The 23,839-nt window shown below is 44.9% G+C and overlaps 1 protein-coding gene across 1 annotated transcript in view; it reads left to right on the top strand.

Annotated features, from left to right (window-relative positions):
• Positions 1-23,839, top strand: part of ITGA9 (integrin subunit alpha 9) — a 296,748-nt gene that overhangs the window by 215,661 nt on the left and 57,248 nt on the right. The window contains exons 18-22 of the mRNA XM_015405733.1: positions 8,193-8,285; positions 9,789-9,868; positions 15,425-15,508; positions 16,072-16,180; positions 18,906-19,013. Of these exons, the coding sequence (XP_015261219.1) occupies positions 8,193-8,285; positions 9,789-9,868; positions 15,425-15,508; positions 16,072-16,180; positions 18,906-19,013 (474 nt within the window). The remainder of the gene's footprint in view (positions 1-8,192; positions 8,286-9,788; positions 9,869-15,424; positions 15,509-16,071; positions 16,181-18,905; positions 19,014-23,839) is intronic.

The raw sequence follows: 23,839 nt of genomic DNA, 5'->3' as shown, positions 1-23,839 counted from the left end.
TCCCATTCCCTTCCCAGAACAAATGCCGAGAAGTTTGCACTACTATGCTTCCAAACAGTGCACCAGACTTGGGGAATAGCATGTCTGTCTGTTCACACAGGCACTGTTACTGAGGAGTGCCATTGAGGTTGGTAACTCTGATTTGCTGCTCCTCCCAAACATCTGCTAATAAGGCATTGTGTGACATTTTATTTATTTATTTGGCTTCTAGACTTGCCTTTCCCTGCAAGCAGGCTCAAGGCAGGTTACGCAACACATAAAAAGCATAACACAACCAATTAAAACATCATAAACAGTTTAAAATCGGAGTCTCAATTTATAATAACAACTGTCGATACCAATAATTCATCTGCTCCTGGAGGCTCCCTATGTGTGTGCAGGTAGAGGGCTCATTTTGTAGCAGGTACTCATTTGCATATTAAGCGACACACCCCTAATGTAGCCAATCCTCCAAGAGCTTACAGTAGCTCCTGTAAAAAGAGCTCTGTAAGCTCTTGGAGGATTGGCTACATTAGGGGGTGTGGCCTAATATGCAAAGGAGTTCCTGCTACAAAAAGAGCCCTGGCCCGGGGACAGGCAGACAAAATCAATGCAAGATGGAAACAATGCAGATGGAACAGAGCAACAGAACAGTAGAGCTGGGGGAGGCCAATACAACTTGGGTTCACGCCACCTCAACCATTGGCCTGGTAGAACATTCCATTTTCCCAGCTCTGTGGAACTGCATTAAGTCCCACAAGGCCCGGATCTTACTCAGGAGACTATTCCACCAATAATGGAATTTGTAGCTTCCCCTCCAATGCATAGCATTTTGAATGTATCTCCCCATTCCCTTTTATTCTTTTTGAATAATTTTAATAATAATATCTGATATTATACACAGCTCTATTTGAACTACTAGTTGATTGTCATTGTCCTTCGAGCCCCTTTGTCCCTAAGTGATTACCTATGGAAAAAAACCTTTCAATATTGTTAAAAAGGTAAAGGTAAAGGTTCCCTTGCTCGAAAGCCAGTCGAATCCGACTCTAGGGTTGCGGTGCTCATCTCCGTTTCAAAGCCGAAGGGCCAGCGCTGTCCGAAGACGTTTCCTTGGAAACGGTCCTCAGTTTAAAAGGCTTCTACCTGACCTGTGTTGTGCAATTTTTTTTGAACAGCCTAAATGTTTTTGTATGCGCAAGACTTGATGAAATGATGAATTTGAATGTTCAGCCCTTGTTTATAGTTATTGCACCAAGATGTGCAGTTGACAGACAGGCCTCTTTTTTCACGGTTTTAATTCTGACCCTTCTCAGGTGTTGAGTCCCTCTTGTGAACTGAGTGGTAGCCATCCAGCAGAAGACCATTTGCATTAAAGAAATGTTCACTGTGTGAGGACATGCACAAAATGAAGCATGGGAAGAGCATTGCTGACACTTAGGCTGAGTTCAGACTGGCAGTTTGAAGCAGGAGGGAATTGTGGCAAAAAAGAGCCGGAACAAACTGTTCCAGGTTTTCCCATTCAAACTGCAGCGACTGATGCGAGAGCATACCGGGAGGAGGCGCAAGGGAGTGTTCACACTTTTGGCTCGGAGGCACGGTTGTAAGGCGCGGCTTTCTTTTTTTGTAATCTGGAGATACGCGCTTATGCGCATGAGTGCATTTATTTATTTATTCCATTGTATTTATACCCCATCCTCCCTGCGAACGGACTCAGGGCGGCTTGCACGAGCACACAAGAAAAATGTGGCTTTTGGCGTTCACACTTTGTTGGTGCGGGATGGACACGGGATAATTGCGCTTTCCAGGCTTTGCTACCACTTTTTTAAACCTGGGAGTGAAGCGTTACAAGACGGGTTGAGTACGGGTGGGGAACGCCCGACAAATGCGCCTGTGTGAATGGCCCATTTAATCCTGTTGTGGAACGTTTCTGAAATGCACGTATATCGGGGCAAACTGCCAGTCTGAACTCGGCCTTAGTTTTGCAAATAATATTTTAAGGCCGTTTCAGCTGTGGCCAACTCTGGTGGCTACCTGCTGGTGCAGCAAACACACAAGATATCACTGGCCTACCAGTGGTCACTGGGAAAGACTGACTGAGCCAGAGTTCCCGGATTCATGTACAGAAGACTGTAAATGTATATGCAAATGTATTTATTTAAACTGTTTATAGACCTGCCTTTCTCCCAGAAAACAGGAACCCAGCATAGATAACAACACCATAAAAATGTCAAAGAAAAACCATTTTTAAAAGCCAGCAATGACACATTTAAGAGAACTCGGATACTTGCACTTTAAAGCTAGAATGCTTAGAATATTCTTCACCGAGACAAGCCAAAAGTACTTAAAAGTTCATTTTTACATCTCCTTGAAAACTGCACGAGGGATGTAGATCTTCCAACGTCCTTTGAGAGAACATTGTGTAGCGCCAGAGTGACTACAAAAAAATATATCCGTGAACAAGAAGTAATAGTTTGTGCATTCACAAGGGTTAGAAGCACTAGAAGGCTTTGTGCTGAGTGGAATTACTGCATGCGCTCCTACAGTCCTTCAGGTATAACACCCGCACTTGCTGAGAGGAGACTGAAGGGAGACTTGGACAAAGCCCATGCAAATAGGGTTGCCAGCTCCAGATTGGGGAATTCCTGGAGATATGGAGGTGGAGCCTGAGGAGGACGGGGTTTGGAGAGGAGAGGGGCTTCAATGGTGCAAATGCCATAGGATCTACCTTGTAAAGCAGCCAGTTTATACAGGTGGACTGATCTCTGTCGCCTGGAGATCAGTTGTAATCCCAGGAAATCTCCAGCCAGCACCTGGAGGTTGACAACCCTAAGTGCAAACCCATCTCCAGCAGTGCCGCACAGCATCATCTGAAGAGTGTGGCGCAGTCTCTTGTAAATTTGTACTGATCGTTGTCCTGTTGGGCCCCAGCATTCCCTGCAGCAGTACAAGGAGCCTGGGACATTTTGAGCCAGTTTGGTGTAGTGGTTAAGTGCGCGGACTCTAATCTGGGAGAACCGGGTTTGATTCCCCACTCCTCCACTTGCACCTGGCTGGATGACCTTGGCCAAGCCATAGCTCTGATAAGAGCTGTTCTTGAAAAAGAGCAGTTTCTGTCAGAGCTCTCTCAGCCCCACCCACCTCACAGGGTGTCTGTTTTGGGGAGGGGGAGGGAAAGGCATTTGAAAGCCGCTCTTGAGACTCCCGTGGGTAGTGAAGGGCGGGGTATAAATCCAATCTCTTCTCTTCTTCTTCTTCTCTTGGCTTTCTGGTACAGAACTAGAGCTAAACACTAGATCACTTGTGAAATGGTAACAATACATAAAACTGCATGTGAGATTCACATCTGCTGACATCTGCTAAAGTAATCCTAATTTTTGTGCTTCAGCACTTCTTCCAGTTTAAACAAAGTCCTTTAAATGAATTTTACCACTGTGTGTTTTGATTTTATTTTGTTACAATTTGTGTATGTTTTTTTAAAGAACAACAACAATCAATTGGATTTTTAGCCAGTGTACAGTGCAGTCCTTTGCTGAGTTACTCCAGATTAAGGTTACTGAAATCAGTGGGTTTGGTCACTTGGGAGAGGATGGGGTTGCCAGGTCACAGCCAGCATCTCCTGGGAGAAATTGGGGGCGGGGCCTGGTACACCATTGGCATGCCGGCATGTTGACATCATATTCAGTAAAATCCTGTTGGGACACCATTAGACACTCTGGAATTTACATATAGAATCTAGGTAGTATTTTATAATTCTAAAGCATTCATTAGGACACTTCTGGCTTTTATTGGAAGTGACATTGGAATGCCAACTGAGCACACTGCTGGTGCATGCTGCATTGTCACCCGCCCCCATTTCCTCCTGCTAGCACCTGAAGCACCAGCAGGCAAAGTACTGATGCCAGGCAGCATCCCTAGCTATCACAGGTCAGGCAGAGCCGAGGGTGGGTTCCTGGGGGGCAGCCAAAGTCCAAGTGAGAGAAACCGAGTCAGGAGTCCAGTCCAGGAGTTCAGAGCCAAACAAGCCATTGCCAAGGGGCTGTCTGAGAGGCATAGTCAAGCAGTCTAAGGATTACAAGCAGGAGTCTAGCAGAGCCAAAAACCATAGTCAGAAGCCAGTCCAGGGGTCACCCAAGTGAGGCAGGATCTAGGGGTTGTGGTCACAGAGTCAGTGGTGGAATGACTTCTTGCTTTCACACCTAACAGCTTCCTTTGGCTGGTTTTTATAGCCATATGCCTAAGGGTCAAATTTGCAGCCAGCTGCTTGGGAATAATTCTACAACTACTCAAGCAGCTGGTGTTGGGCCAGGAGACGGGCACTCTGTTGTCTCTCCTGTAGTTCTGCTCGTAGCCTCTGTCTGTGGCACTCAGAGGGTGTTGGTGATACTGAAGGACTGGGAACAATCAGCTTAGTTTCACTTGTTGACTCAGGGTTGGAGACTTCTGCACCAGCTATTGGCTGTGATTCCTGACCAGCCTACCGTTTGTCTTCCTGCTTGCTGGCTTCTGCTGACTCCAAGCTGGCAACACATGGCTCCTCTTCTCCTGAGGAGTCCTCACTGAGCCTTGGCCCATGGCACTAGCAAAGGATTGTACTGATAATCTGTTTGACCCATAAGAAGCCTCAGAGAAGAAGAGGAGATTGGATTTATACCCCACCCTTAACTACCCAAAGGAGTCTCAGAGTAGCTTACGATAACTTTCCCTTCTCCTCCCCACAACAGACACCCTGTGAGGTAGGTGGGGCTGAGAGAGCTCTCTCAAGAACTGCCTTTGAGAAAACAGCTCTGAAAGAACTTGTGACTGACCCAAGGTCACACCAGCAGTTCCATGTGGAGGAGTGGGGAATCAAACATGGTTCTCCCAGATTAGAGTCCACGCTCCTAACCACTTCACCAAACTGGAGACTAATATCTTGAGTAGTTCAGTACTATTGCTCAAACAGATTTTTTACTTAACAACATTCTGTAAATATCAATAGTTTGCTTTGCTTCTTTATATATTATGCACAGCCTAGTCATAGATGCCAGTGAAAGCAACAGAATGGGATTCGGTAATGACTAGCTTTTTATTTTTGCTGAACAGTGTGCAGTGTGTGTATCCATAACCTATAGCAAGAAATGTTCTTCAGATATAATTCTGCAGCGTTATTTCAATTTAAATCTGGCCACTATTCTGTTAAGGTAACAGTAGACATATTAAATAACTAAAAATGCTAAACTTCAAGCACTGTAAGATGTGAGGAAAAGTGGGAGTTTAGGCTAAAAGTAAATCAAACATTATACCACTACATCCCTTATAAAACCACAGTAGACTGGTTGGTAATCAGCCTGGTTGGTTGACCTTGGCTAAATTATACAAAAGAATTTTCTAAAACCACTTCAAGTATCAGCAGAGATGTGGGATAGTCTTTTACATTTTGCAAATGAGAGGCTCTAACATTGTCTTCCTGTACAGAGTGAATAAATTAATACATTTTGACAAGGTCCTCTTCAAGTTTTGTAGAAACAAAAATTGATGAATTTTAATAACAACCCAACCCCTAGATCAGTGGTCTCCAACCCACGAGTGGGGATCTGCAGCTGAGTTGTGGAGCCACATGTTGTGGGTCATGAGCCAATACAGTTGCCATTTCTCCCCTTAGTGAAGCCAAGTTCTCTCACCACTTGATTTGCCAATTCTTCATCTAGTGTTAAGGGTAAAGGTAAAGGTTCCCTTGCTCGAAAGCCAGTCGAATCCGACTCTAGGGTTGCGGTGCTCATCTCCGTTTCAAAGCCGAAGAGCCAGCGCTGTCCGAAGACGTTTCCGTGGTCATGTGGCCGGCATGACTAGACACCAAGGTGCACGGAACGCTGTTACCTTCCCACCAAAGTGGTACCTTTTTATCTACTTGCAATTTCTTGCTTTTAGACTGCTAGGTTGGCAGGAGCTGGAACCAGAGATGGGAGCTCACTCCGTCAGGCGGCAACCCTGGTCTCGAACTGCTGAACTACTGACCTTCCACAGCCTGCAGTTCAGCGTCTTAACCACTTGAGCCACCGCAGCACCTTTCATCTAGTGTTGCCAACCTCCAATTGGAGCCTAAAATCCCCCAGAATCATAATTGATTGCCAAACTAGAGAGATCAGTGCCCCTGAAGAAAATGGCTTCTTTTGGAAGGTGGACTCCTTGGCGTTGCATACCTGCTGAGGTCTACCCCCAAATCTCCAGGAAATCCCTAACCCATAGTTGGCAACCCAGCTTCACACACACACTTGCAGCGCAGAACTCTCTTTCCCACCAGTGAAGGCAGGCAAGTAGATAGAGAAATGGCACATCAGGACAGGAACATGTAGATACTGTAGTGGGCCTGGAGGATATTCAGAGGGGTGGCTGAATAAAGCCTGCCCCCGCCTCCCACCCCTGGTATTCCAAGGAGGTCTCCCATCCAAGTACTTGCCAGAGTCGACCTTGCTTAGCTTCTGAGATCGGGCTTGCCTGGGCTGTCCAGGTTAGGGCAACTTCTCTACAGTTTTAATGTATTTATATTTCTGTGCCAATATGCATGAAAAGTGTCGCTGCTATTGCTTTGAACCGTTTTGAAATAATTATGAAAGAATATTAGGTAAAATTTTAAAAGAGGAGGACATACACACAGCTTGTAGCTGACCAAAATGTATACAATGATCATTTATTTTCTCATAGTGATACTGCCCTTAAACAACATCCTGATCCAACCAGGCCTCTGAAATATCCTCAGTGCCCTTAGCCGCATGAAACTTTAATGCGTTTACTTTGTTGCATCTTAGAATGCTGTAATGGGTGATGCAATCATGCTTGGACACCCCGAAACCACTTCAGATTTCTCAATAGTTTAGCTTCCTTTAGCTTGATGGAGTCAATATCTAACCATTGTAAACTTTAGGCTGCCTTTTTGTGTGTGTGGGTGGGGGGCAGCTATTATGATGATGCTCTGGTTTGTTTATTTGTATTTTGTCGTATCTACCCATCTTGGTTAAATCTGTATTGCAAATTTGTTACTATATTTTATTGTAATTTATTGTTTTTAAATTATGTGTTTATTGTTGTAACCTTGGCACATGGTGCCGTCAGCCGCCCTGAGCCTTCGGGGTAGGGCGGGATATAAATCCAAATATAAATAAATAAATAAATAAATCTTTATCATTTCCTTCTTTATGGTCTGGCTCCATAATAGACACTCAAGAAACTAGGCTTCGTTAGGCAAATAGCACTTTCTATCATAGATGGCCCGTGAATCAAGGCATTAGAACTAGCCAAGCATTTTTTGGCTGCAAGGTTGAGAACGCTTTCCTAGGATTAAGCCCCATTGCATGAAATGGCCCTTACTTCCAAGTCAATCTTTTTAGGATTCCTCCTTTAGGATTAATCTGCCTGGCTTTTCTCCTTACTAGAATGCAAGCTCATTCTGCATTTGTGTTTCTCCCCCCCCCCCTTTTTACCCAAGCAAGCTAATGGGCTGGATCCAAACTAAAATTTCCAGTAACAAAAGGTACTTCCATTAGCAGTAGCAGATCAGAACTCTCCTGCTGCAGCCCATTGATCCCCACCCCCCCTGCCAAAATGCTGCTCCTGGGGGACATGGATCTTCAGAAATGGCCTCAGGGCAAATTGGGGGTCTGCTGGAGGAAGGGGGAATTGGCAGAAAATACACCTCCCATTAGAGGAAAATTTAGTCTGGCTCCAACTCTAGGGTTGTAGGGGTTTTTTTCATCTCATTCCGTTATTGCCTTATATGAAAAGAAGCAGAGTGCTCACTTTCTGGTGTGAGCCTTAAAGATTTTGCATGCTTGTTGAGATATTTATATGACACTTCTCCCCAGTGGGGATACAAAGTGGTTTACAACATTATTCTCTCCTCCCAGATTTTACCCTCATAACAGCAATCCTGCAGGATAGGTTCTCTCTAGGTTCAAGTCCACTGTGCTGCTCTGACATCCTTCTAGGAAGGGTCCTCCTAAAGTCATTATTGGCCACTTCCTCTATAATAACACTAATCATTCTGAGTAAACAGTGATTGCAAAGCTTCATGGAATTGCCTGTGGTTCTTGTTTACATACAGTACCTGCCGCAGTATGTGCGGCTTTGGGAGACGATTTTTGTCTGAAAACCAGAATGGCATTAATAAATATTTTTATTTTCTTTGGCCACCGTTTTATGTGCTGAAACATATTCCCCTCTCCCCCTTTCTCTTTCAGGAAGAGATGGGCATTGCTTGCGAGTTGCTGGAACCAGAATCGGACTTCCTCAAGTGCAGCGTGGGGTTTCCTTTCATGAGATCAAAGTCCAAGGTAATGAGTTAAGTCCTCCCGATAGTCGAGGGAGTTTGTGGGGTGCAGACTGCTCTGCAAATAGTGTGGCTTTGCATCTTGGCCGCAAAGATGCTGTGGTCAGCTTTCCAGACTGTGACAACTGCTCTTGGTCTTGGAGCCCAAATGAGATTTTATTTAGCTGCCAGAAAATGTCTGTGTGTAGCTCTCTGTGCAGACGGTTGGAAGAGGGCTCTCTCCGTTTCAGTCTTGAGCTGCCCTGCTGTGTTTTGCAGGTGTTTTGCATCTTGCCCTGCCATGAAAAGTACGTAAAGTGCAGCAAGTTCCAGCATAATGCTAGTCCAAATAAATGCAATTTTTTCCTCTCTCCAACTTGCACTTATCATATTTGTTTAAATTATTAGTGAGGTTATGTCCTTTGATTCTGACAGTGCTGCTGCTGAACATTTTTAATATGAATCCTGTTTGCAGCCAGAAACTCGGCGGGGAAATCTTTCTTGACCACTCTAAAGATCTCAGTTCATTCTCATTCTTGTCCCAGTCCCTTTCTTGGCCCTTTCAGCTCTCACAAAATGGGTATTGTAAAAGCTGTCATTTCCCCTTATTGCCCATCAGTTGATCATTGGGCATGCCTGGAAGCCTCCTTTCATAGACTTATGACTCCTGGCTGGATAAAAGAGGTTGTGTAAGAATATAAAAGAATTATATTGTCTTGGACGCTGCCGAAATTCTGTGCCACCACTGCTCCTCCTGAAGCAGTGCCAAATGCCCTCTGAAATGCTGCTCCTTAGGTGTTGGGGGACACCCAGGAATAGGGTTGCCAGCTCCAGGTTGGGGAATACCTGGAAATTTGGGGGGTAGAGCCTGAGGAGGAGGGGCTTTGAGGAGGGGCAGGACTTCAGCAGGGTGTGATAGGGTTGCCAAATCTTTTAAACTTACCGGCGGGGGAGGCTCCGTCCCGTCCGGGAGCAGGCTGGTTGTGCGCGCGCGTCGCCGCGACGTCACCAGAAGCGACGTCAGACGTTGCTGACGTTGGGGATGTGGCCGAGCGCATCAGGGGGAAACATATGGCCCCCCCCCGACGAGCTCAGCCACGCCCCAACGTCAGCAACGAGGTGACGCAGCTTCGGGGGCGGGGTCCCCCCGGGCCCCGATTCCGCCAGGGCGGAAATCGGGGCTCCGAAGCGGGAGATTCCCTGCCCCCCGGGTGTGATGCCATAAAGTCCACCTTCTATAGTGATCTCTGTCACCTAGATATCTCCACCTGAAGGTTGGCAACCCAGGAGCAACATGGGGGTGGGGGGAGAAGCTGAAGGGCTGCTGCCTCCTCTTGCGTGTGTGGCTATTGTTGTTAGGATCCAATCCATTGTTCACATCTTACACATTTTGAGTCTGGAGTAGGACCGAATAATGCTGTACATGTATGTTTTAGAGCCATGCAGCCACACAATGAAATTGAAAGTCTATATTTCAAATAAAGCTTATTTTTTCATTGCTGATTCTGACTTTTTTTTGTCCCCATAGTATGAGTTCAGTGTTATTTTTGACACCAGTCACTTGTCTGGAGAAGAAGAGGTGCTTTCATTCCTTGTCACTGCTCAGAGGTAAGATGGAGTTCTTTTTCAACTTGCAGACTTTTTTGGCCATGTATCTTAGCAGACGTTGCTCGCACAGACACTAAAATGGCACCAGTCTCCCTTGCAAGTCTTTCTTTCATCTTTATTTGTCTCTCCTCTATATCGAGATTTCAGGTAAGAAGGTCAGGTAGGGCCTCTGGCATCCTTAGCCAACTGAAGAGAAGCTGTACTTGGAGTTACCATACCCATTTAACTTCATTTTGTATAGTAAGTGTCAGTCGGTGAGATTTAATATCTGTTGGCAACAGGACGTTCTTCAAATCTGAAAGATGGAGGATCCAGAATGAACCCACTTAGCCCCAAATTAAAGAAGGGACTAAACTCCTTCCCTTCCGAGGTGACATGCAAAGATTTAATTCTATTGAACTTGAGTGGAAGGCTGTTAAGAAATATTTACAAGGAATGATGCAAATTGTGCACTGAATACTCTTGCTGATCAGGACCTTGGTGCTGTTTTGTTCAAGTCTGTTGGACCCAGGGCCGGCTCCAGGCGTGTTTGTGCCCAAGGTGGGGCTACCTTTTGGTGCCCCCCCGCATGTGCGTCCACCAATTACGGGGGTTGCCAACCTCCAGGTGGGGCTTGGAGAGAAGGATCCCGATGGGTCCCCGCCCCCCCTCTACCGCCACATATTTTGTGAGTCCTGAAGGTGGTCCTGGACCCCCCTTTGCTCTTTCCTGCTGCTCCAGACAGACGGACAGGGCGACCCATCTGTGGGGGGAGGTTTAAAATGGGGACTGGCCGACAGGGCTTTTACAAAGCGCCGCTGCACTGCTTCCCCCCACAGCATCGCGAACTCGGGAGGTGGGATGTAGGTGGGGGGACAGGCAGCAGCAGCAGCACCTCCACCGCCACAACGAGAGATGGGAGGGACCCCCGCCGATGAAGGGTTCCCTTCACGTGGCGGCTGCAGTTCCTGTCTGGTGGGCGGGAGGGGTCAAGGGCTTGCCAGTCCTGCCCCTCCTTCCCTCCTTCCCTCCCGTCCCGCTTACCTTGGCCCTCCCTGAGGTGCCCCACCCTGTCTGAGAAGCGGCAGTACAGCAGGCAGGAGGCACCCGGAAAGGTAGGCTCGAGGGAGCCCCTGAAGCGGGCAGGTGAGGGGCGGGTAGGCGAGTGAGCGCACAGCCGGGGCTGGCAGGTGGCAGCTGCAGCAGCAGTCTCTGCGCCTGCGTGGACTGGCTGCCGGCCGGGGGACAGGGAGCGGGCATGTCGGGCCGGGCCGAACCCCCATTGGAAAACAGGCCGCCTGAGCCCACCCCAGCCCCGGTGAGTGGCCGCCGCCGGTCAAAGGGGAGCCCACCACTGGACGGATGCATGGGGTGCCTCGGGCGGTGCTTTTGGACCAAAAGCCTTGCATCTCCGTGACCACCACCGCCTCTTTCTCCCTGAGTCCGGCAAGTTCAGCGCTTTCCGGACTCAGGGAAAAAGAGGTGGCGGCGGCCAGGGAGATGCAGGGCTTTTGGCGGGGGGCTGCGTCCAGTTTGGCGCCCCAAGGGCCTGCTCGCGCTCTAGGCGAATGCCTAGTTCGTCTAGCCTGTGAGCCAGCCCTGGTTGGACCTTGGCAAGTGCCTTATTAATCTGATGTCTGCACAAGGAGTAAAGTATATAGACAAGTTTGCAGGTCCACAAAGGCATCATGGGGGAAATAAATCATGGAGACTAGTCTCTCGGACCCAAACACACCACTTAATTATGTTACTTTCCACATCCCACCTATTTCCCCCCCCCCAACAATCAACTGCCCTGAGCAATCTGTGTTAACACATACTCAGTCCTCATCCGGCCATTCTGAGAGATATTTTCTTTTTTAAAAAACAAATAATTACAAAGCAGTCTTTTCTGTGTGTCTGAGGTTTACTCCGACAATGCTGACACCCAAACTTTGTATCCAGTTACCCCCTTTTGTTGTCCTGCTGTTAGGCCTTCATCAAGTTGGTTGATGCTATTAGAAGTCAGAAGATGGGTTTCTCTCTCTCTCCCCCCTCCCCCTCTCCCTCTCTGTGTCACATACACTTTCATCTGTAGTTTTATAATACTTATAACACTATTCAGCACAGCACTTAAAAAGCAGCCCTGGAGGGATTAAAACCAATGCATTACGAGAAAGAACGTAAATGATTGGTTGTATACTACAACTCGACATGTTAGCTAATTGACTCAGTTTGTCTGGAAATAGCTAATTCTTTGAAATATAGCTGTGAGCTCATTGGAAGACATGTCATTTATGTTGTCTACGTTATGGTTGGATGGTCCTCCTCGTGTAGATCCATATTTAGTCCAGAAATAATCTATGCACTATCCCAACTACTACATCAAGTAGCGTTGGTTTGTGTCATGTCTAGAACTTAAGCACTTGGCACAAATAATTTCCTAACTAGGGGAAAAGAAGAAAGATTTTGAGAAGAGAAAACAAATCAATCATTCCCTTCCTCCAGAAAGCATCCAGTTCAACTTTCTGCTCAGACCAGTGAGGAAAAACACGGAGCATGATATCTTAGGTGATTTATTGTACTCTAGACAGCCTTTGTATGCTGGAGAATTGTGATAATAATAGCCTGTAGAAATGACATGGTGTGTGGGTTTAATCTTTCCCAATTCTGTAATGGCTTAGGATGCAAAGCATAAAGACACTGTTCCATTACAAAGCAGCTCTCCAAATGGTCCAAAAGTGTGCTTCTCAGTCTCTCGAAGTATGGGAAATAGTTCACATACGCTGTGCATGATACATAACCAAGGATCCCAGTTGGCAAGGGACTACTTTCAGATGGTGGGACTAATTTGTCTTGTACTATTTTTTGTGCCAGGATTCAGTAAATCTCAAAACTAGGATAGATTTACTCATTCCATCTTTGCTTGCACTACATTTAACTTGGACATATTTTATTGCCAAGACCACAGAATCATTATTTACTGGTCCATCAACTTAATAATCTATAGGGATCAAGCCAGAAAGTCGATGACTTTTATTTGATGGTAGATGGTTAATGCCCTGGCATTTTACAGTGTTATACATGGGGTTTTGGAGACTGTCTTGTGTTGATTTCAGGGGCCTCATGAAGCAGCTGAACTGAATGTTGTTTCTCTGCCTCTGAGGATATCCTGACACTTGCTTGGAGAGATGGCCAACTCTCTATTTGACTATACATCCCGCCTAATGAGTGCATAGGGATTTGATAAAGACAGTGATGAAAACTATAATGTGCAGAGCACGCTTTGCATGATTATATGCCATAACAAAGCAAACCCCATCTGTGATTTGCCACAGGAAATAGCTAGACTCACATAGGAATGGGAATCACACAGCTTCCTAAAGTTTTGCTCTTAGTCCCACCACTTCTAAAGCACAGGATCGTATTTTGGCTTTTTGATGCTCTTGGATGTGATGGTGCATAATGAAAGGCTGTAATTAGGCATCTTCCAGCGTCACTCACATCAAATATAATGATCCTTAACAGCTGGAGATGAGAGAGATTCTTAACAGCTGGAGATGAGAGAAGACCACTAGCAGTTGTTCTGTGAATTTCTGGGTGGAGGAATAGTAACCCTTCAGCAACAACAGGTGTATGGAACAAGATCTTGCTGCTTTCATTACTGCCAATAAATATCATAAACCAGCTTTCAACACCAGAGAGTCCTTGTTCTAGGTCATTTTTATTATCTGCTTGAAGGGGTGATCCTTACCATGCTCTCAAAGGCAGAGAATGGCTCATTTCCAAGTTTATTTGTGTAGGTATCTATACCCTACTTTTCTTCCCCAATGGGTACCCAAAGCAGGTTACAGAAACTTTCTCCCCTCCTCCATTTTATTGTCACAGCAACAAACATGTTAGGTACGTTAGGCTACGAGCGTGTGATTGGCCCAAGGTCTCCCAGCAAGCTTCCACGGCAGAGTGGGGAACTGAATCTGGGTCTCCTGGATCGTATTCCAGCACTCTTAACCGCTGTACCACCACTCATCTTATTAGATACTTGGGGTCTCCCTAGTATTGTTTCCAAATATGTCTCTTCAGCTGTTTACCACAGTCTTCACTTCCTTGCAGAATACCGATGAAGTCCTCTCATGATATTGCAGCTGCACTGCCTGTTTACTTGTAACTCAGAATGGAAGGGCCGCTCCCATTCTGGTGCTGTTTGGTGCTGTGCTTTTGCAGCTTCTGTATAAAAACAGGGGCAAAGGAAGAACGGCTGCCATCTGCCGCAGGGAAGTGAGGGAGTGTCAGGAAACGGGGATGAAATCCCCCTCAAATCCCCAGCACAGCGGGAGGGGATGGTTTACGATTGGATTTCAGCATATGACTAGCATCTATCGGTTCCAGAGTTCATAGAGGTGTCAAATCCTTCATCAGTAGAGATGCAGAATTAACAATGTTTAAGAAATAATATGTAGAAATTCAGAGACCTTTGAATCCTAAAGTAACGTGACCCCATGACTAGAGAACTGGCATTTCCTACAGTAGTTCCAATGTAATTGGCAATGGACATTAAATGTGCTGATAGATTGTTCTTTAGTAACATGACTTTGCGGCCCTTTGGAGAACAGCGATGTATCTGAACTGGGAAGCAAGGAAAGCGCCATGGCCCTGATGATGCAACAGCTGAGGCAGTGCCAGACACAGGGCAGGGAGGCTGCCGCTTCATTCTAGTGTGATCCAGTGAATGCTGCCAGATGGGGGACCACACTGGAACATATGCAGTTTCACTGAGTGGTTCAGAAGCCAGTAAAGTACAGCCAGGGAGGGTTATCTGCGGGCTCCGAGCTGCAACCAATGGCAGATTTGCAAAGACTGAGAGAAGGATTCAGCTGCTCTGCTCACCCTCGTCCCCTGTGTTGTGTGGTGGAAATAAATGTTGAAGTTCACTCTGTATACTTTATGCTCTAAGTACCAAGAGGGAACCTCCAAGATCATTGCTGTCAAAAGAGGAACAGGTTCATGTGAGCCAGAAGGCAGGCAGAACACTGGACTCTAGACTGCAGTTGTGTGTGTACCATTTGAACTCAAAAGCTGCTGTCACAACAGAGGAAAGATGCTTTCTTTTTTAAAATTTTATTTATGTTTTATTGTTAAAATACAAACAGTATAGCATTGTGCAATGAAACAATGGGGGATAATAATCATCTGAAACACAGAACTGAAAATGTAACAGTTAATATTACAACCATTTTTCCAATGTGTAAAGGAACTTTGTCAAATGTGATATTTAGGAGTTGTCTGAGAGTACTCATGACTGGTAAGGACGGTTTATTTAATAAATTGAGAGAGTGTGTTATTTAAGTAACAGGGAGTTTACTGGTTTAAAAATGAAGCCAGGGCGCGTAGCTTGGGTTTTGTGGTAGAAGATCATTTTCCGCCATGTATTGCAGGTAGAAAGATGATTTCTGAAGGCACACGTGTGTATATGGATGGATTTTAATGAGAGAAATTATTGTCCATGGCAAAAATGTTGAAGCTAAATTCAAGAAATTTCTGAAACAGTTGTGTCAAAGGTAATTTATATCACAACCTTGATTCTCTTGTTTGACCCAGTGGGAACTTAGAGCACTCCCTCCACGACAACACTCTCATTCTGTCTGTTCCCTTGAAGCATGAAGTAGACTCGTCCATCACTGGGTAAGCAGCAGTTCATCAAATGAGGAAGTACATGCGTGCAACGTTTTAAAGTTTATTTTAAGAATCTCGTCTAGTAGAAAAATACATTCTTGGCTTATAAATAAAGTTCTGGCCTGAATTTTTTCCCCTCCCTACTCGACTAAGTATTCAGATTGTGAAAATAGGCTATCATGATAGGATAGTGTCTTTCCATCTTTCTTTATTTGCCTTCCCTGTACACAAACATTAGGTGTTAATTATAGCACTGTGATGTACCTTTTTTTTAAAGAAAGGACATTATTTATGAGGTCAAATGAAATGTTTTGATTTGGATCTTGCTGGGCCAAAGGTTAGGGTCAAATGTTCTGGGATAGTATGGGTCACGATGAGGTCTAGCGTTGTGCTTTTCTGTTTAATTTCACAGTTAGAATGCTGTTTATGTTTTCCTCCCTTTTGGAGGGCAAAATTGCTGGAAAAGAAATAGATAGGTTTAAATGACTGTCAGAAGGGCTGTTTCTGTAACATGGGAGCAAAGTGAAGGTCACTGTTGCTACCTTGTGTGTGATCTCCTCTCTCTCCTTTAGAGTGGTCTCTCCCAGTTCCTTTGTTTATGGGGAATCTGTGGAGGCATCTCAGTTTATTCAGCTGGAGGACTTTGAGTGTCACTTTCAACCCCTGAACGTCACTCTTCAGGTAAAAACATTCTGTACAACACTCTTATGTGGGATTTAGCTTTAAGGGTGTCTGGCTGAAGTACGTGTTCTAATCTGTTATTGTACAGAGTGTGATTTCTCCATCATTCTATACAGAACAGAGCAAAACCACTCTAGCCATGGGTTACAAGGGAGGAAGAAGGAACTGATCATGAGATCATCCCTTCTGGCTAACATATGGCCTATGGCATACTGTAGTGTGCTCTGGATTATTGACCTGTTCAGAAAGAATAGAGATTCTACATAGGGTTGGATCCTACTAACATTACTTCTAGTGCAAGAGGGAAGAGGGGCCATTTCTGAATCCCACAGAGGCTGTACAAAGGATTGTGGAACAAAAAGCCAGGTAATACAGGGGAAGCACTGAGAAAGGGAATTGGACTTAATCTTTCCTCCATTTTGTACCAATGGAAAAAATGTTAGGATCCAACCCATATCATGGCAGGATGACCCAAAGGTTCAAATATTGAGTAGCATCTAAAGAGATAATTTTGGTGCACTGAATGGGATTTTCACCTTTTTTCCTTTTCTGCTTCCATTATCCCATGCCACATTGGAATATCACTATTGAATCAAAAGCAATATGTTGTCAAAGGTTTTCATGGCCGGAGTTCATTAGTTGCTGTAGATTTTCTGGGTTGTGTGGCTGGAAATGCCAAGACCACGGCCACACAACCCGGAAAATCTACAGCAACTAAGGAATCAAAAGCAGTTTGCCAGTTTGAATGGAGGGAAGCTAGTGTTCAAGAAGCAGAAATGCAAGCCCTCTTGGGCATGTGGAACTAGCTGTATAATACCTTGGATCATGGCCATGCAGTGTACTGAAATGTTCTGGCCATCGCTGTTCCATAGCTGATGTTAATTTAATGAGTGCCTTTAAAAAATAAATAAATCACAAGCTGAATAGTGCTTCCATGACCCATATCCTAGGACGTAAGAAACCATGCAAACTAACAGGAGAAAGTTCACCAGCTCACACAACATGTCCCCACAAAATGTGCAATGCTTTGTGCAGCTGGGTAATTTCTGGTCTGTCCTGACAGATATTGAATGAACATCATCCCTCTGGGGACTGGGAATGTTGTGAATTTGTAAGATGCATGTAGGACAGGAAATGAGCAGTGTTTGGTCACTGAAATAAGCCTGCATTGCGGGGAGGGCGGGGTACAAATGTGATAAATAAATAAATAAAATAAGAACAGTGAAAAGTTACAAAATCTTCCTCAGTGTGGTGATACTCATGCCGGAGGGCAGCTATTTGTAAGAGACTGGGCACACCATTGTGTTCCATCGTACTGCTTGCTTGGCAGTGTTTTCAATTTTTTAAAAAATGTATATACTGAGGAAAAGTTGTACACATTTACTCAGCAGAAAAGGAAAGCGGGTCTATTCACTGCAAAATTCGAATGGATTCATTTTTAAAAAATTTGATATGTAAAAACTTGTAATGTGCCAAAATTTTAGATGTCTTTAATAATAAAAAAACCCCAACCTCATGTCTGCTTTGTTGTGGGTAATGTGATGTGTCATCCAACTATCCCTTCCTCATTAACTCTCATTCCTCAGCACAACAGAGTTACCAGTTCATTTGTTTTCTAATTTGTTACATTATTCCTGCGTTTCATGCTGCAGTGGCGGCTAATTGTAGCCGGATTCTTCTCCCCCCTCATGAGTGCCTCTGGGACTTTTGCAAGGCCTTGGCACGGCGGCGCACCACATCTCTTTATCATTCATACATTCCTCAAAACAAAAGCAGTGCTTACCTTAGAGAATGAAGCAGAGAGGTTTGGCTATTTAGAGTCGGCTGGATTCTGGGCAGCACCATGAATAGACCACCATGCTTTCAGAGACTGAATTCTAAGTGTAGATGGCAGTGTCTAATTCAACTTGATTATTTTTCAGTATGTAAATGTTTAGGCGTGTGTGTGTGTGAACAGATAAACAGGCCCAGATTAACCGTTCAAGAAAGTGGTTCTAACCAGAATAGTACCTGTAATCATTTCTGAAATAACAAATTTGAGTGGGCCAGCCTTCTTGTAAGTCTGCCCTTTAGTCTCAGATGTGTGAGGCCTAATTGAGCTCGCTCCGTGGTGAAGGAAAAGGCAACCTGCACAAGCTCAGTTATGCTTTCTTTTATTCTCATTCAACGCGTCCTAGGGTTGGATTATGGGATCTGTCAGTGGAATGGAAGACAGAGTCCTGACTAGCTATTATTCCATACGTGTTCCACTTCCCTGCAGCCAAAAATGGCTGCTGGTGGGAGAGGAATGCTGGGAAGATTGGGGATCTTTACACAGACCTCACAAGATCCTAGTGCTGGATCTAAACCATAGGGTATAGCCATGGGTTCTGTGATTGGATGATTCAATCGAATCCTTGCTCGAATTAAAACAGCTGATATAATGTAGATATACCATCACTACTGTTATGGCGAATGGACCTATTCCTACTCTCTCTGTGTTGTTTACACAAGTCTAGCCATGCAACCCCAAACATTAGACCAAAGTGTATAGACTCATGGATTTGTCTTGGTAAGCCCCTCTTTTTATCCTGATGGTGTGACATGTGCCCCTTTTCTCTCCCCATTCTCTTACCTTTAAGTATTACTGATTCTGGGAAAGTCTGTCGTGATTCTGGGTGCTTTCTGTGCTAAACAGCAGTCACCGAAGCTTGTGCCTGCTGACCTGTTTCTGCTTTTTTTGAAGGTCTATAATGCTGGCCCGAGCACTCTCCCCGGTTCCTTTGTCGACATTTCCTTTCCGAATCGTCTCTCTGCCACCGGAGCAGAAATGTTTCATATTCAACATATGATGGTAAGCTGTGCTGCAAATCTTTTTTCAGTATAGTGTGTGGCGGTTGGAAGATGGGCAGTAACAGGAGAGTTTGCTCCGCAGAGCTGTTGTTTCAAGGAGGAAATTTGTGACTTATTATTGTGATAGCAGCAGAATGTAGACCTTTGGCTTGAGCTTATTGCATAGCAGGGGAGCCTTGCGTAGATATTCCAAATAAAGCCAAGCACCTAGTCGGTGATGGATATAATACTGTCTTCATTTTCCTCCGTGGTGTTCCTTTGAGAGAACATTGGCCCCATTCCTCTCCCATGATCATTCAGCTATTCTTAATGCATTAACCGCAGCTGCTATTCATCAATTCTGTTCTTTGTAGATATCCTATAAGGCAATTTTCCCCCAAGAGAGGTGTTAAAAAAACATTTAGATAATCAGTGGCTGATAAATGGGAGAGCTGTTTGCCTAGGCTTATATTGGCCTAAGTAATATTCATAGTATACTCAAATAACAAAAAGCCCTTACACGTCATTTTACCACACAGTTTAGCACACTTCTGTGCATATGATTATATTAACATTTCCCTTATCACTTGCCAAGAAGGTATTCCTTTGGAGAAAGGTACTGTTGTGCCTGTGAACTCATAGAAGATTTGGGGTGGGGGGGAAACTAAGGCTGTGATCATACGCACAATTAGACCCGACATAGGTGTGAATGCCGAGCAGATTCAAAGGGCACGATCAGACAACAACATCTGGTAAGCACCCCACAGCCATTGGCAACCCGTTCTGCTCCGCTGCAGAAGCGGAGTTAAAAGACACCAGGGAGGCTTGGTGACTGCACTCTTATGGAAGCTTTGTGTATGTGAATTAGCTACGACAGTTATTATTTAGTCTTTTCTTGGCTTTTGCCAAAAGTTTTCTTTTTCCCTCCAGATTGTCTTTTGTTCCATGTCTTTTTAGTCTGCGATTGTGGGGGATCTGGTGTACCCAGGGCTCTTTTTGTAGAAAAAGCCCAGCAGGAACTCATTAGCATAACAGGCCACACCCAACAGCAAAACTCATTAGCATATTAGGCCACACCCTGACAGCACCACTCATCAGCACATTAGGCCACACCCCCATGTTACCAGAAGTGTGGTCATCCAGCCACACCCACCTTTCCCTTCTTATTCTGTTTACCTTGTTTGTTGTCAAAACCCAGGGCTCTTTTTGTAGCAGGAACTCCTTTGCATGTTAGGCCACACACCCCTAATGTAGCCAATTCTAATGAGTTTCTGCTGTTGGGTGTGACCTATTATGCTAATGAGTTCATGCTGGGCGTGGCCAACTCAGGAGCCAGACGGAACTCCGTACCTGTGCGTTCCTGCCCCAAAATAGCCCTGGGTGTACCTTTGTTTGCATATGGCCTCATAGTACAGCGTTAAATTCTTTTATAAGCCTAGTGACATTGCCTAGTGATTGTCAGTTTGATCACAGCTGTGCGTATCCAACCATCTGCAGACTTCACCGAGTGATAACATTCCTGTTTCCCACTCACACTGCAGCCCACTGAGCATCCTGAAATTTTGTTTACAGTGGGTCAGTGGACCCTCAAGAACAGCATGGGAGACATAGTGGGGGTTTGAAGTGGGAGGGCAGAACCAACCTATCTTCTGCAAATGCTGTTCCACTGAAAGAACCATGTGGTTGGATATAGTATTAGCTCAAACGCAAGATTAGGTTTTCTCACAGGTATGCCATCAAGAAAGAGGGGGCCATTTAACATTTGCACACAAGTTACGGTTATGTCCAATAATAATTTTGTGGGTCCGTATGGATAACATTGTCTTCCTTTTGAGCGAGTACAGTGTATGCTAGTGTTTTTCAACTGAGACAGTTCATGAAGTTGGCTGAAAGTCAAAAGAGTTAAATAGTGAAATGATGTACATACACATAGGAAGGAGCTCTTAGTTATTGCAATAAAAAAGAAAGAGGGGGAATTGTAACTGATCAAGCCATTGAATTTAGATGCTTCATATTCAAGCATCCAACAGCATATAATCTCCTGAATTTAATGCTGGTTCCTTAGGCCTGGCACCTGGGAACCATGGAAACTTCAGCCCCACTCCTTCCTTTGCCACTGGGGAAATGTGAGAAGCCCCTGTGCTGGGGCTCCTTCTTACATCAATGACCCCAGACTTCTCACCTCATCAGTGATGCAGGAATAAGTAGATACATATATACACCTCTCTCAACTTCACTGGTGACATAGTTAATGTTCGGGAATGTCATTTCCTCCTTTCATTCAAAGATGCACTTTCTGAAAACAAATAACAGGGTGATCTTGGGAAAAATGGGTCAAAAGTCACTGCGTGAAATGTTATTTTAAGGACTGTCTTCTAAAAATTCCCATGTTTTTAGAATGTACAAAGGAGGAGGTGGATTACGTCTGGGTCATAGGCTAGGAGACGAAATGAGTTCCCATCAACCGAGACTCAAAACCAAATGTACTTCTCTGAACTGGCTCAACCTTTTGCTACTCAGCAGCTGGGAATCTTCTTTATTCCTTGGCAAGTGCTCATTAGCAGCTCTGAAAGATTCATGTAAACAATCTAATCTTTAATTGGAACTTGGTGATGTAGCACATGGTTCTAGGATGGCCGTCATGCCATAGTCAGTCCTTTCTGGATGACGGTGATTATCACACAGCAATTTGTGCAGCTGAAGTTCTGTTGTTACAATGGAGTTCAGATGTCTTTCTTCAAAGAAGGGCTTCAGTTGTGGAGGAAATACATTTTTACAGCATTCAAACTCAAGTATTGTGCTGTTAGGAAAATGTGATTCTCCTCTACTTCAGCCTCCCAATAGGCAGCATGCAGTTAAATGAGCTTTATTGAATGTCATGGTCCTTCCCATTTGATCTCCATGGGGAGCTGCCCCCCCCCCCCGCACTGTCCCACAGAGTTGCCGTGTGCATGTGCCCAAATATTACAAGCACATAGATTGCACCCGGCCCCGTACTCTGGGAGTTTCTTGATTATTTGTGTTTTTCATTCTTCCTAAAATGCATTTATTTTTTAAAATTGGTGGGCACGCCAGTGGGGGGGGCGCGCCAGAAGGGATCCCCGCCTAGGGTGCAAAATAAGCTGGGGCTGGCCCTGATGGAGATGATCAAATGAGTCATCCCTGCCTTTTCAGGAAGTCAACATTCATGTGAATGTGATATTCAGAATCCAAGCAGGGGTATACTTTATCAGGGCTTCAGAGCTGGAGTGGGCCCAACTCGGGCTGCATTACCATAATACAGCGTATTTATATAACTTTCGAAATAAAATAGATTTGTTTTCCATTCACGACTCAGGAGATTGTGTATATGGGATATGTTGCAAGTCAGTACTCAGTTCAGAAGAATTATGCTTGTGTCCTGGCAGTATTCACATGGACTGTGCAGTGGACTGGGATAGCATCACAGAGGTCATGTGCATCATGGTATGTGAAGTCACTAGCACTAGTGAATACCATTTTTGACTCTTTCATCGCAAACCCATCTGGATATTTGTGTATGAGATTTCTGCGGGCACCTCACTCACCAACGAACAACTGCTATGAAGACCCTTTCCCAAATTCATTCAATTACCTATTATTTATATCATGATCAGCTATTTAAACTGGAATGCCTGTGTTGGATCTGACTAAACCTAACTTGGCTGGCAGCCAAAACAGCAGGGTCAGGGGCAAGCAGAGTCAGTGGTCATAGTCAGGACCAATGCTCCCTCTAAGCTGTGGAGTCTTGTGAGCAAAAATTCTACTTTGTGAGCTACTGTCATTAAAGTTGTGAGCGAGCGATTTGGCTGCTGCATAAATTAGTTTGCTCTGGAGCCATCCTTCCTGAGCTAAGACAAAAATCTGTGAGCTGAAGGCAAAAAAACTGAGATAGCTCAAACTAACTCAGAGGGAACACTGGTCAGGACTAAGGTCAAATCCTGCACACCAAAAATAGTTCCTGAGGACCATAAACAGCAGCATAGCTTCCAGTAGGCCAAAGTCAAATTCGGTATAGTGGGCCCGATGTTAGTGACAGGCAGGCAGGTAGTCAAGTCCACAGCAGCAGCAGATCCCCCAAACAGACAAAACATAACTCTATCCTTCCATGATGAACAGGCCAATGAGACTGAAGAGTCAATTCCAAGTTTATGTAGTCACAGCCTTGCTCATAACTGGCTCTCTGAGTCACATGCTTATGCTGGGTTGGCCCAGGCTGCATATCCCATAGTGGCCACTTGTATGTGCTGTGGCACTCTTTCGGCTCAGATGGAATTGACTTGCTTCTCCTTGCAGTAGCACAAGGAATAAAGTATTGGCCCCTGACTCCCAGGATCTTGGGTTTGAGTCTCCTGGAACCTTACAAATTGGAGCGCTGATTATCATATCTGGTGGGTTCATGGCAGCAGCTATCCATTGTTGTGTTTTCTGCTGGAAGATATGGCAGGCAGCTGGGGAGACTGAGATGGCACAGGCACTGGAAGAAGAAGACCCAACATAGCACATCCACAGCTACTCTCATCCATGTCACAACCACATGCATAATTCCATAATGCAAAGATAAAACTTGTGTGCAAAGTGAGCAGAATCAGGACTACAGTTCACAAGATACTGCATGAAAGAGAATATATTGTGTTACAGAGGATTATGGGGATTTTGGAATGGGACACAGCAGAATAGGAATAAAGCTGAAAAACAAAAGTTAAAAAAACACCATTGGTGGAAGCTCTGACATCCCTATGACCTCCCCTCTCTTTTGAAATTGTTGATATATTTATGGTGTAGCCTGTGTGTGAGAGGTATGGCTTGCCTTTGATGAGACAGGAGCAT

This window comes from Gekko japonicus, unplaced genomic scaffold (genome assembly GCF_001447785.1).
Source record: "Gekko japonicus isolate JY-2015 unplaced genomic scaffold, Gekko_japonicus_V1.1 scaffold58, whole genome shotgun sequence".
Classification (NCBI taxonomy): domain Eukaryota; kingdom Metazoa; phylum Chordata; class Lepidosauria; order Squamata; family Gekkonidae; genus Gekko; species Gekko japonicus.
The sequence above is the reverse complement of the archived record's forward strand: the minus strand, read 5'-3'. Positions and strand labels throughout refer to the sequence as shown.